Source organism: Myotis nattereri (genome assembly GCF_964212035.1).
Source record: "Myotis nattereri genome assembly, chromosome: 5".
Lineage (NCBI taxonomy): Eukaryota > Metazoa > Chordata > Mammalia > Chiroptera > Vespertilionidae > Myotis > Myotis nattereri.
Window position 1 is genome coordinate 92,050,105 of NC_138080.1, and position 13,432 is coordinate 92,063,536.

At 42.7% G+C, this 13,432-nt stretch overlaps 1 protein-coding gene across 4 annotated transcripts in view; it reads left to right on the top strand.

Moving 5' to 3' along the window:
• Positions 1-13,432, top strand: part of GRIA1 (glutamate ionotropic receptor AMPA type subunit 1) — a 274,292-nt gene that overhangs the window by 168,361 nt on the left and 92,499 nt on the right. For all 4 annotated transcript variants that reach the window (XR_013996097.1, XM_081093140.1, XM_081093141.1 and 1 more), the window contains exons 6-8: positions 233-394; positions 2,388-2,555; positions 7,322-7,426. Coding sequence is in view for 3 of the 4 variants with exons in the window: in XM_081093140.1 (XP_080949266.1) it covers positions 233-394; positions 2,388-2,555; positions 7,322-7,426 (435 nt within the window). In the remaining variant the exon portion in view is untranslated. The remainder of the gene's footprint in view (positions 1-232; positions 395-2,387; positions 2,556-7,321; positions 7,427-13,432) is intronic.

Consider the following 13,432-nt stretch of genomic DNA (forward strand, 5'->3'; position numbering starts at 1 on the left):
TTACTTCAACCAAGTACCGCTGGCTCCTAAGCAAGCACTCTTAATCACTGTGCCAACTTTGTGCACAAACTAAGGGATAACCAAGTTCAGAAGGAAGGGAGGCACAACTGCCTCTCTATTAAGTCGGTTCCACCTTTTGGAACAGTTTGGAAAATCCTGTGTTTCTGTAACATGGTTAAATGGATTTATCCAGGCAACGTATTCTGACTTCTTCCTCCTCCTCCCTGCACAGGGTTTCATGGACATTGACTTAAACAAATTCAAGGAGAGTGGAGCAAATGTGACAGGTTTCCAGTTGGTGAACTACACAGACACCATCCCAGCCAAGATCATGCAGCAGTGGAAGAACAGCGACTCTCGAGACCACACCCGGGTGGACTGGAAGAGACCTAAGGTGAAGGGATGGGCAGCAGAGAATAAAGGACCAAACTGGCCCCATGGCCGGCCTCAGATTTCTGCACAGTGTTAGCCATTTGAGAAGGACAGGCTTTCTAAGAGGAACAAGCTAAGGAAAATATACCCATAATGACTGAGGGTCCAAAGATCAGACAATCCAGAATGACAACGGTTTTAACAAAAGAGACATTTTGTTTTGCTCTCATATAAACAAAATTCAGAAGTCAGCAATCCAGGGCTTATATAACAGATCCAAATCATCAAACACTCAGGCATCTTCTATTTTCTTATTCTGCTGTCCTTAGCGTTTGGAGCCACCTTATAGCCCAAATGGCTGCTGAAGCTCCAACCATTACCTCAGTAGTCTACCCAGCAGGAAGGAGAACAGGAAAATAAAAAGCACAACTGTTTCCTTTAAGAGCCCTCTTCAGAAGTTGCACATAGATCTTCCACCCACGTGCTACTGGCTATGTCTTAGAAACCTAGCCCCAGCTAGCCACAGTGAAGGCTGAAAAAAGGGTGTCTCTGTTCTGGGCAGGCGCACCATTTTGCACAGCTCTAGAGTATGCTGTTCGCATTTTTTTTGTTTGTTGGTTGAGCTTCCTTGAGTTGTGCAGTGAGCCGGCCCTTATTCTGGTCAGCCATGTACACAGCTAAAAATCAGGAAAATCTAAGTAATATTAAGCACTTCACTGCCTCAGAGAGACAAGTCCCAATTATCATGCGGACTGTCTGCTGCCCACTTCCCAGCAATGCAGTTCTAAATCCTGCAGCCCAAATCTATTTTGTTTGCTATTTGATAATGGTTTAGAATACAGGCAGAAGGTAATTTTTCTTTCCCATGTCATGGCAGGGACTCTGTGGAACACTGCACTGAACAGGATCCTGAGGCCAGATGTGTTTATCTGGGCAAATCAGGGAATCCTCTGTGACTTTCTCTTGTCACTAGGCTAATATCTTTGTGTGAGCGGCAGGACATTTAACTGGGATGTGTCTCCTCCTACTTTTGCCCAAACCCACTTAGCAATTCAAAACAAGATGTATTTCAATATGAACCTAAGCAAACAAAATCACAAATGTGTTTTAAAGCAATAAGCAAACCACATAGCAGTTAATAAATATGTAAATACCCCAGTTTTGAAAAGATTGGAGATTATAAAAATAGCAAAATGTAATATGTACATATTATATCAAATGTGAGAGAATGAAAGTTAAAAACTGGAAAAATACTTATATACTAGTACTCATCCTACAACCCTCTGTTGTGAACCTTGAAATTGCCAGAGAACATGCTAGGCATTGGGGACTAATTAACAAAGATGACAGACATGAGTCCCAAAGCCAGGAAATATTATCCTGGATTGTTATCCTGGTTCTGTTTCAACATCTTATCCTCCTTTAGGCAAAGGGAGGAGCCGGGGGAGGGGACGACGGCGCTGGAATGAGAGTTATCATGAATAAGCACAAAGGAAAAGTTTGTAAACCTGGCACTGGGTGAGCCACATGTAGAAATAGCTAAGTGCTTACCCTTCCTGGATTATTTTTTGTTTTACTGTCACAAGGGATGGTGGAATAAACAGCTCCTCTGAGTTCCCAATTGGTGACTCTAACATGGATAAAAGCAACTGTATTTTCATGGATTCTATCAGATGATACAGATGTGTTGAATTTAATCTATGCATTCTTTTCCCCCCCAATGAGCTAAAAATTATAAAATTGCAAGACTGCACACAAAAATCTAGACTTCCAGCTTCTCTTCCAAAGTCACAGACAGTAAGACACAGTTCAGGAGGGCAATACTGGCTAGCAATTCATAGCAGCCCCCATGTAAGGGGCAGGCACCGCCTGGTTCACCACTGCCTCCTCCCATGCCCTGTATCTGGCCCACTCCAGGCATGCTCATCACCAGGAAGCATCTACCCAGACACAGCTCCCTCCTGCCTCCCTGTCAGTGCTCTCTGTCACCTAACTGTCTCCATTCCTCCCACCAGTACACCTCTGCGCTCACCTACGATGGGGTGAAGGTGATGGCTGAGGCTTTCCAGAGCCTGAGGAGGCAAAGAATCGATATATCCCGCCGGGGAAATGCTGGGGACTGCCTGGCTAACCCAGCTGTGCCCTGGGGCCAGGGGATCGACATCCAGAGAGCCCTGCAGCAGGTGAGACTGGCAGTGTCTGCCCATCTTCTGGGAGCCTCATAGGGCATTTCAACATCAGTCTCAGCTGAAATGTTGCTATTTAAAAGGTGGAGCATGCCTGTTTGGAGCACCACTGCACTGTGTGTGTGGCTCTTGGCATTACATGGAAGCTCATGTAGAAATTAAAAACAATAATCATTCCTGGTAGTGTAAAAGCTGTATTTTCTGCTTAGGGACTATGCTAAAAAGGGATGGCAACGACTCTGTATTTGGAAAGGGGACTTGAAATTCATAGGGATGAAAGTGAACCACTTCAGTGGTCTCCTAGAGACTCTCCCGTCGTGCCCCGGCTTTTAGGATTTCTTCGTGACCTTAGCTCTCTGTGCACATTTCATGAAGGTGCTCTGACAGTGAGTCTCAGTACTTGCGATTCATTTCCCTTGCTTCTCAGCATTGCAGTCATCAATTTTGTTTGCAGTTAAGAACCGTTAAAGAGCAGGGACAGAAAATGGTCATGCCCACTCCAATCAATTGCAAAGGATTTTGAGGCTGAATCCAGATTCAATAGGGACGAGTATAAATCTCCAATTAGGAATATGTCTTCTGAAGAAGCAAGACAAAAAAATTATACACATGGGTTCTGTATTTAACATTCCTGACTTAGAAGAAGCTAGGAACTTGCCCTCAGCTGCACAACCCTTTTCACTCCCTTGCCTCTCCCATCTTAATGACGTCCCTGGGAGGATATTCTGATACCACCATGAGGCAGTGATGCAGCCTAGGAAGCAACCTGGGTGGCAAGAAGGGCTCTGAACCAGGAAGCAGGAGAGCTGGTTTCAAGTTCAGCTGGGTCCCTGGCTCTCTGTGTGACTTTGATATACCCTCTGTGTGACCTTGAGATCATTCAAATCCCCTACAGACTTCCCTTTATTTAGTCATGACAATGAGGAGGTAGGAGAGAGGGTTCCTGTGTCTCAACCGCCTCTAAGAATTCCAAGCATCTAATTATTTTTCCTGTGGTCTAACCCACATCTTTCTGGTTGTAATGTATACTCATTCTTCTGCTTATGACTTCAGTAGGATTTTCGAGGAGGCAGTTACCTTAGTCAAAAGAAAAATGATTGCTTGTATTTGTCTTGGAGTCAATACAGGTGCCTGCCTCTCTAGCAGTCAATCACTGCTCCCCGACAGCATGCCCATGCCTGAGCCACACACTGGGGATGATATCAGAAGGCAAGACCTGCCTGCAAGAAATTCCCTTCCATCCCTCCTGGGGGTGGGGAGGAACTAGTCACAAAAACAAAAATGAAAACAAAACCCAAAATTCTGACCCTAAGATCAACTGTTCAAACTTATCCCTTTTCAAGATCCTTGTTCAGTACCCACAATCACAGAATATATTGCTGAAAGAGGTCTTAGAGAGTAATGATGTAATGATGCCCATTTTCCCTCACTCTGTAGCTGAGGCAGCCAGTCCAGAGTGGACAGTGACTCGGAGTCTTACAACAGCTTAGCAAAGGTTGGACCAGATCCCATCCAGGGCTCCTCTCCCCAATCCAGGCCTGTCTTGTGGACCAAGGGGCCTTTGCTTGTATACACTGACTTCTGAGACCTTTTCACTTACAGACATGGCCACTGTCTCTTCACTTTGCTTTCCAGACCCATCTATTAAAGTAGTCACACCACTAGAGAACAATGGTGTGCCCACAATGGGCTGGGTAAGTCCCAGTGACATTCAGTCCTTAGCACCAGGGTTAGGGGCTCAGGTTGTTACCCTGACCACTGACCTTTGAGTCACACTTTAGGCAGGGGCCTGTGGTTCCTCTTGTGTTAGAGCTGGAATGTCTGTGACTTAGGCCTGAAGGCCCAGCATCAGCTACCTGGAGGACTAGAATACTAGGGAGTCAAGTTCTAAAAATAATGGTAATACCAGTTATGATGTGTTAAGGGCTTATTAGGTACAAGACTCTGAACATACTTCACATGTTTGACCTCATTGAATCCTAAATATATTACTCTGAGGTAGCTACTCTTATTAATTGTGCTTTAAAAATGGAGAAGCTGAGCTTCAGAAATGCTAAAAACGTCTTCCCAAAATTATACAACTAGTTAGTGGCAACACTGAAACTCCAATCCACGTGGACTTGCTACCTCACTCTGCACACATACTGCTCTGCCCTGAAACCCAGGGGAGACGCAAGAGCTGTGGCCCAGCCAGCAACAAACAGCACATGGTCTTGGGCAATATCTGTACATCCCTACCCCTCATCCTGCTATAATTTCCCTAGCAGCAGAGTGGAGATCATCAGCCGCCTGTCTGCCCCCTGTCTGACATCCAGGGAGCCGTTCTGAATATTAATGAGCCCTCAGTGCTCCAGGAAGGAGTAGGCATTAGAATGAGCATATGTAGGCTCTGGCTGACAGAGAAGATCCAGCTCCCCAAATCAGGCTTAGCATCTGGGAGACATAGATCCTCTGAGGATATGATTTTTTAAAAAAAAGAAGAAAAAAAGAGCTTTGGACTCTTTTGCCCATAAAAATGTACACATGCATATACATATATAATTGCATGACCAGGAGGTGGGGGAGAGGGCATTGTCACTCCTGGAAGCCCATCCCAGGACCTTAACTGAAGAATATCTGTTCTTCCTCTCACTCTTTGTGTGTTCACAATCTATTGGCCAACAATCAAGAATATCAACATAAAGGCCCAGCATTTTATTAGTTGAGGTCTGGGATGAAGTAGGCAATAGGAGTGTAAAACAGTCCCTGCCTTTTGGACTCAAGACCCAATTTCAAAGGGAAGGCAAACTCCTGAGAAAGAATAGCTATAAAGGTGTGGATGATGAGCTAACTAACAGCTGGGCTCTTGGAGCTATGGATGGTCAGAGCAGACCAAAGATTGATCATAAAACCTCATTTAATCCTTAAAATAACCTTAAAATACATTGAACTCTAACTGGTCCAATTAAACAAATGGGGAAACAGTCATAGACTCATCATGCAATCTGCCATGGATAATTGGTATGAGACTTGAGACTGGGCCAAAATGTAGGTGCCCATTTGGATCATTAATGACACTGCTGTTTGGGAAAACCAGTCTAAAATCCAGTCATCAGCACATCTATCCCCATCTGTTTTTTCAAATGAGTCGCTTAAGCTGGTACTTAGCAACCCTTGAACCTGAATGAATGGAAAAGCTTAAAATGGGCAGGAGATGGCCAAGGTGAGAAGGCAAAGTTGCTGACAGATTGGAATTGCTTCCTTTTTCTTATTCTTTGTAGCAGGGTCTGTGCTTTGTTTTCTTTCTGAAAAGCAAAGCCAGAATAGACTTTCCAGAGTGAGATTTCTCCAGATTTCACCTGGGAGTGTGAAGTGCTTGCTGTGTAATTTGCTCAGCACTGTGGGCCTGTCACAGCCTCCCCACTGTGAATTCACACCACAAGGTGATGAGAGGGTCAGCCTCAGCCTCAGAGCAGACACATACACATTCTCTCTCTCTCTCTCTCTCTCTCTCTCTCTCTCTCTCTCTCTCTCTCTCTCTCTCACACACACACACACACACACACACACACACACACACACACAACTATTCTTATACCTTCTGATGCCAGAGGAGTTGGTCACTGTCAGAAAAAAAAGTTAAAACACCGCAAAGCTTCCTTTTAAGCTCTTTGAAGAAGTGGGGAATAAACAGTGCTGGGGTACAAGGCCAACTTCGTATTGGTAACAACTAGAGACTCGCCTCTGTGGCCTTAGGCCAGACTGATCTAAGGACACACAGCTGGTCACCATTAGAGAATGTAGTTTCTGGTACCTGAGCCAATGATATGCAGTTAGACTCATCCTAAGTCTGAGGGTGTACTTGGGTGAGATTTATTGGTTACATCCAGAGCAGCAGACTTGGCCCAAAATGCTTGGATGCCCCTGTTGACCACTGGACCTTCAATCTGAGCTTAAGAGACCATGAAGGTTTAATCTGACTCCTTTGTGGAGAAGAAATCCCATGCAGCATTCTTTGGGGTTCCAATACAAATTCTGTTTTAACCAACTGAGACCTTCTAAAAGCCTGGTCTGCTCTCTTAACATAAAGACTTATCTCAGGTGCTTTTAACTTTTCATAACACTTTCATTTGCTATGTCATTTAAGGTACCTGGGGCAGGAATTTTAGAAACTGGTGGCTTAGAGTGGTGAATTGCCCAAGGTCACGCAGCTGTTCAGAGGAAAGCTGGGGGAAACTTTAGGTCTCCCAATTCCAGTCTTTAGATGCCCAAGTATTTTATTCCCTGGCCTCACAAAGAATTCAGAAACTATATCCAAGCACAGCCCAAAGCACCATAAGGCTGGCTTCTAGTCTAGGTCTTCTCCTGACTTTCCAAGGATGGCACACCAGCCCCTTTCCTTAGCAGGCCTCCTTCAGTTTCTTTATCTGAAGGGTATGTGTCTGAGGAGGGGTGGTGCTCTTGGTGGGGGTGTTTGATGGGAGATGGCTCAGAGATGTCTTGTTAGGGATGGACTTTGATTCATTGCTATTGTTAGCCTACAGTGATAGAAAATAAAAATGTTTTCAGAATGAATCTCAGTTTAGTAGGAAAGAGAACTGTGCTCTAGTAGTGATACCTGCTATGGGCAAGGGAGTAGAGAGTTCTTTAGTATTGATGCTACTCCGGGACCCCATCCTGTGTAACATTCTGGGGTTCTGAATTTTAACTTCAGCAAAAAAAGCCAACAGAGTTGAAGAACACTTTGTTGAGTTCATTGGCTGCCACTTGACTTTGTTTTCCAGGTGCGGTTTGAAGGCCTGACAGGAAACGTGCAGTTCAATGAGAAAGGACGCCGGACCAACTATACCCTCCATGTGATTGAAATGAAGCATGATGGCATCCGGAAGGTAAAAGTCCCTTTGCTTCCTTTCCATAGGGAGGAGAGAGGGCTGAGCCTCAGAGGCTTGGGCCAGAGCTGAGGGCTTTGTGAGCCCACCTTTTGGAGAGACTCGGGAAATGAGAATTCTAGACTCAGCTATGCCACGAACCAGCTGGAACTCTGGGCAGGTCAGTTCCTCTCTCTGAGAACAGATTCTCTCATCTGCAAAATGGAGATATAAATCTAGGCCTTGTCTTGGGGTTCTTGTGAAGATCCAAGAGATGGTCAAGTACCTTAAAAATATAAAGTAATATATATGTACAAAATGCTACTGCTATTCCTGAGGGAGTCTGAAGTAAGATCTTAACAATGGTGTTACTGATGTAGTTAACCATCCTGTTCTAATCCACACTTGGTCACATTTACTCCATGTTCCATACAGAAGTAGGAATGAAAAAATAGGTGCATGTGTGTGTATATATGTAATATATAACATATGTGGATATTCAAATCTCTAGAATAACATTTAAATCCTTGAAAAAAACATTCAGAATTGTGTCAGATCTTATATGCTCTGCACTCCACCAATGTCTCTGACCTTGACCCTTGACACTCCCTTCCTCTACTCATCATGCTAATCAATTTTCATTTCCTTGAATACACCATGTTCCTTCTCACTTTCATACACGTCCCTGTGCCCAGGCCAGGATTTAAATCTCTGCTTTACTCTTTACCAGCCATGTGACCTTAAACAAGTTATTTAGCCTCCCTGGACCTCAGTGACATCATCTCCAAAAGGGAGATAATGTCCTTACCTCACAGGGTTACTGTCGGTTTAAAATGAAACAATGCCTGCTACCTCCAGTGTCTGTAGTGAGGGAGTCTCCAAAGTAGCACCTGAAGTGTAATGGACATTCAACCCATGTTGTCTGTCTGTCTGTCCGTCTGTCTGTTTGTTTCAACTCCATTCTTTAAGCCACAGGGATTTTTTATTTTTATTTTTTTGGTTAGTCTTGAATTTGCATGAGTCAAGCTGTGTAAGCCCATAAAATGGATAAATCAGCAAAGAGAAAAAACAGAGTAACCTTAAAATCCACAAGCAAATGGCTGTGCTTTATTTTTCTGACCCTGAGCCTGTTTTTCAACTTACTTCTCAATGACTAAATCCCTCCTTAGAATGTGAGCTTAAGCATCCTTTGTTTACAGGGGATCTGAATTTCAGAAAATCAATTTCCCCACATGTGTGGCTTTAGGACTTTTCCTCAATCATCCTCCTAGCAAAGTAATTTCTGAGGTTTAAGGGTGACCTAGTTGGGCTGGCTTCGGTGAACATGACACGACCATACCTGATGGAGGTAATAAAGAAGCGCTACTGCTTGATTTGGAGCCATGGAAACACTCCTGGTATTCAGGTGTATCCTGCCCAATGATGTGCCAACATGCTTTCTAGGTTCTGGGTCCAATTTGACATCCCACTGAAATGTGTGTGCTCTAAAGCTTAGGAGCTTTAAATGCTAGAATTGGCACTGGCTCTCCTCAAGTTAATCCTCAGGAAATCCCATTCAGAGATTCCATTTCACTGTGGGGTACTAATGTGTAGGGATCTCTATCCCAACAAAATACCTTGTAAATTCAGGCGAGATGACAAATTCTGATAAATGACTGCCAAGGGAGAAGTGTAGAGAAAATTCTCCAAGGCTTTTCATCAAGGGCCAGCATTGTTGATTTCACTATCCTTGCCCATCACCCTTGGTCCTGGAGCTAGTTTGGGACCTGATTACAAACATCTACCTCTCATTTCAACTTGATTTGAGTATTTCTGCCCTGCCCCAAGTTTATTATTCCTAGTTCTGATCCTGTGTATAACTGGAAATGAAAGAAGACTAAAGTGACATGAAGCCCTGCTGATGTCAGGAGTAATTTAATGTTCCAAAAAATTTGCAACCCTCCATTTCATCTATCCTTTGGATGTTTTGCTTTAAATCCTCACTACTCAACATTAGACATACCACATCCTGTTATCACTCTAAGACAGAACTTCAATCCCAGTACTTTTCTTCATTACCACTGCTGACCCCAGAGCCTACACCACCTCCACACCTGCCTGGACCCATTCAGAGCCTCCTTTCCAGCCACCAGTCCTACTGTCTATGTTCCTGCCTCTCTACAAGAGGATCCTACGTTTTTTCACCACAAGAGCTGGGATAATAATTTTCAAATATGTATCAGGTTATATTGCTCCCCTGTTTCAAACTTTTCAGTAGCTTTCTATTGCCGATAACATATAATATAATGCCTTACCATGGCCTGCAGAACCCCAGATGCTTCTTCCCTGTGAACATCAGCTCTTGATCCTTTTTCTCTAGCTCAGTGCTCCACAGCTCTAATGGCATCTTTCTGTTTCTGTACCTGGCATTCCCTATCATTGCACTTCCATGTGCTATGTCTCTCCTGGTCCTTCAGATCTCAGCTCAAGTGAAGTCATGTTGCAGTGCCCATCCCTGACCGAGCTATTTAAAGGAGCCCCCACCCACCCAGCACAGTAACTATTCCATTTTATTTCTTCAGCATATTTATTTCTTCTGATGTGTTCTTATTGGTTCATTGATCTAGATCAGGGTTGGCAAACTTCAGCCTGTAGGCCAAATCCAGCCTACTGCCTGTTTTTGTATAGCCTGTGAGCTAATGGTTTTACATTTTTAAATGGTTGAGCTAAATCAAAAGAGGACTACTTCATGATGTGAAAATTATATGAAATTAAAATATTAATGTCCATAAATAAAGTCTTTTTGGAACACAGCCACACTCATTTGTTTATATTTTGTCTCTGGCTGCTTCTGCATCACACCAGCAGAGATGAGGAGGTGCAGCAGAGATGGGATGACCCACCAAGCTTACAGTATTTATTGTCTGGCTCTTTATAGATGAAGTGTGCAGATCCCTGGTCTAGATATGTATTCTCTTTCCTCCCCACTTTTCCACCTCCTTAATACTAAAACATTCAAAAGAAAGGACTACATGTCTAAAAGCAGGACTAAAATGTCTAAAAGCAGGGACCACAGGTGCGTTATTTACTACATCCACAGTAAGCACATGCAAAAAAGTGGTTGCTTATTAGATGAGTGGGCAGTTTATTGAATGTTGCTGGGAAACCAGGGAGCATAATACTCTGGCCCATATTTTCATAGATCTGCCAGAAAATAAGGAGAAACAAAAATGCTGGGAAATTCAATGAAAGAACTCCTCAAGCAGGACTCAAGGTCACACGTAAATGCATTAAGCTTAAGTTCTTTAAGTGTGTAGTTAAAATAACCCTAGGTGTAGTAAAAGATATACTCTGAAATCTCGGGAGTTGAATGCAGTAAAAGCTTAATTCTTGTTCACCTGGTGACCAGTTTTTGGGCTGAGGGCTCTGGTTAAGACTCAGGCTTAGGGAGGCTCCACTGCCTGCTTGGGTTTTTCTGGCTATCAACATCCAGCCAGCAGACAGGAAAGAGAGAAAGTGGAAACTGTGCTGCAGTTTTGGTGGAGTCAGGCTAGGAGATCTGTGCATCACTTCTGATGCATTCCATTGGTTAGAACCCAATCACCTGACCCACCTCCACACAAGGCAGGCTGGGAAATGAAATTGCTGACTAGGTAGCCACTTTCACCAACACTTCTATGCCATGTTAGGCGAACAAGAATCTTGGTGGTCACTTAGCTGTCTTTGCCACAATAGGCCACTTACTTTTTAAAAATGTATTATAATGGACTTATTTTGGGCTTCAGGGGCTGTGGCTTCAAAGGCAGCCAAGAGATACAAATGTGTAAATTTGACTTAATGACTGTGCAAGGTAGATCAATTGAATTTAATTGTTCTATGATTATCTCCTTTTTTAGACTTCATTCACTTAAAAAAAAATCTGATCTACTAGAGTCATTTCCTACATTCAAAGAATCTTTAGAGGTAGATGGAAAACAGAAGATCAAAAATGATAACTGGCCCCAAGAGAAGACCTCTCACTGTCAGAATTATTTAAATCCTCTCCTGAACAGTGGGCCCTAATCTTTACCAAACTACTGGCTCTGATTTATATTCAGAGAGAATCAAAGTTCCTGCATATCCTCAGTAGAGAATCAAAGTGCTATATAATAATCCAACCCATTTCTCTAAGAAAGGGAAATTTGCTCTCTCATCTCCAAAGTGCAATGTCTCTTCAAAAATCTTTGCCAGCTTTTTTTTTTTTTTTAATCAAACTGTGGAACCAGATTTCTCACCCTGCTAGATTACATGAAGTACAAGCTGGGTCTTGGCAGCACACAGCTCTTCTGACTGGTGATATTGTTTTATTTCCCTATAAGAAGGTTAGGAATAAAATAAGCTTGCTCATAACATTTAACTATTCCTCTAGCTTTTGATATCAAAGTATCTGTATATAGGCCAAGCTATACAATAATTTTTTATAGATTCCAATTTAACACTAGTGCTGTGATACCAGCTTTAAAAGACCACTGTCCTTTTTTAAAAATTAAAACTATTTATTTATAGTTTACATTATAGTTTACATTCAATATTATTTTTATTAGTTTCAGGTGCACAACATAGTGGTTAGATATCATATACATTACAAAGTGTTCCCCCTAGTATTTCTAGTACTCATCTGGCACCATACACAGTTATCACAAAATTATTGACTGTATTTCCTATGCTATATTTTATATCCCTGTGACTATTTCATAACTACCAATCTGTACTTTTTAATCCCTTCACCTTTTTTACTCAGTCACCTCACCCTTTCCCCTCTGGCAATCTTCACTCTGCTCTCTGTATCTATGAGTCTGTTTCTGTTTTGTTGTTCATTTATATTGTTCTTTAGATTCCACATATAAGTGAAATCATATGGTATTTGTCTTTCTCTGACTGACTTGTTTCACTTAGCATAATACCCTCTAGGTAAGGACTACTATCCTTAAAAATTAAAGTCTCTTTCCAATCCATGTAAATCTGATCTGTGCAGATTTAACTTGTTTTGTTTTCTCCTGCCTTTTATTAAAATAACTTGATATTTTAGAGCAGTGTTTTGTGGTTTGGGGACCACTTATCCTTGGACATTTTGCATATAAAGAGGGTTACATTGTCAAATATGTTTGAAAAATGCTCCACAATATATACGCCTTGTGGTGATTGATAATGTTCAATAGCAAATTGAAAGTGAAATGTCTTGCAATATAGAAGCCTGTTAGCCTTCAATCAGGCATTACCCTACTGAATAGACTATTACTTTTTAGTTTCCTGACAACAATATGAACGACACACTATGCTCATTGTTGTACATGCACTGAGTCCTCACAGCAGCCCCACGAGACAGGTATTACTGTATCCATTCTACAAAGCAGGAAAGGAGGCCCACTGAGGTCAAGAAACTAGCCCAATGTCATACAGGTAGCAATTAGGGAAGTCTTCCTTTTAAACCAGATTTGTCTGATACCAAAGATCAATCTCTTAACCATCAAGCTCCCACTTTATAAAATAACACCAATTAATACACTGTAGATTTTAGAGAAATTAGTTGCTGAGCTTCCTCCTCATCCTGGACTGCCACACTCCTCCCATGAAAATGGTGAGAGGGTCCACAGATGCCCTAGGGTTCCATCGACAACCATCCAAGCAAAGGGAGGGAGGCAAAACTGCACCGTGGTCTTGAGCCTCTGTTTTGCTCTCTGTTAAAAGAAGGGGTTGAAAGAACTGATTGCTCAGGCTTCTCTTCCAGCTCAATATTCTGGAAATATAAGTTTCTGATTCTTGTGTCCCTAGAGAGCAATGTCTCCTTCCATGACGAGTAAAAGTGCCCTACACAGGTAACATCACCCTCATCCTACACTGAGGGTCATTCTTGACCTAGTGCCCTGAGAGACGGGCTCCTTCTTCAGGCCTCTGAAGTGTCTCAGCACCTGTCTGGTCAACAGTCTCCATGTTGGATACAATCATTCATTCAATAAACATTTCTTGTGCTGCTTCTCTGGGAAAGAATATGCATGCTAAGAAGGGGCT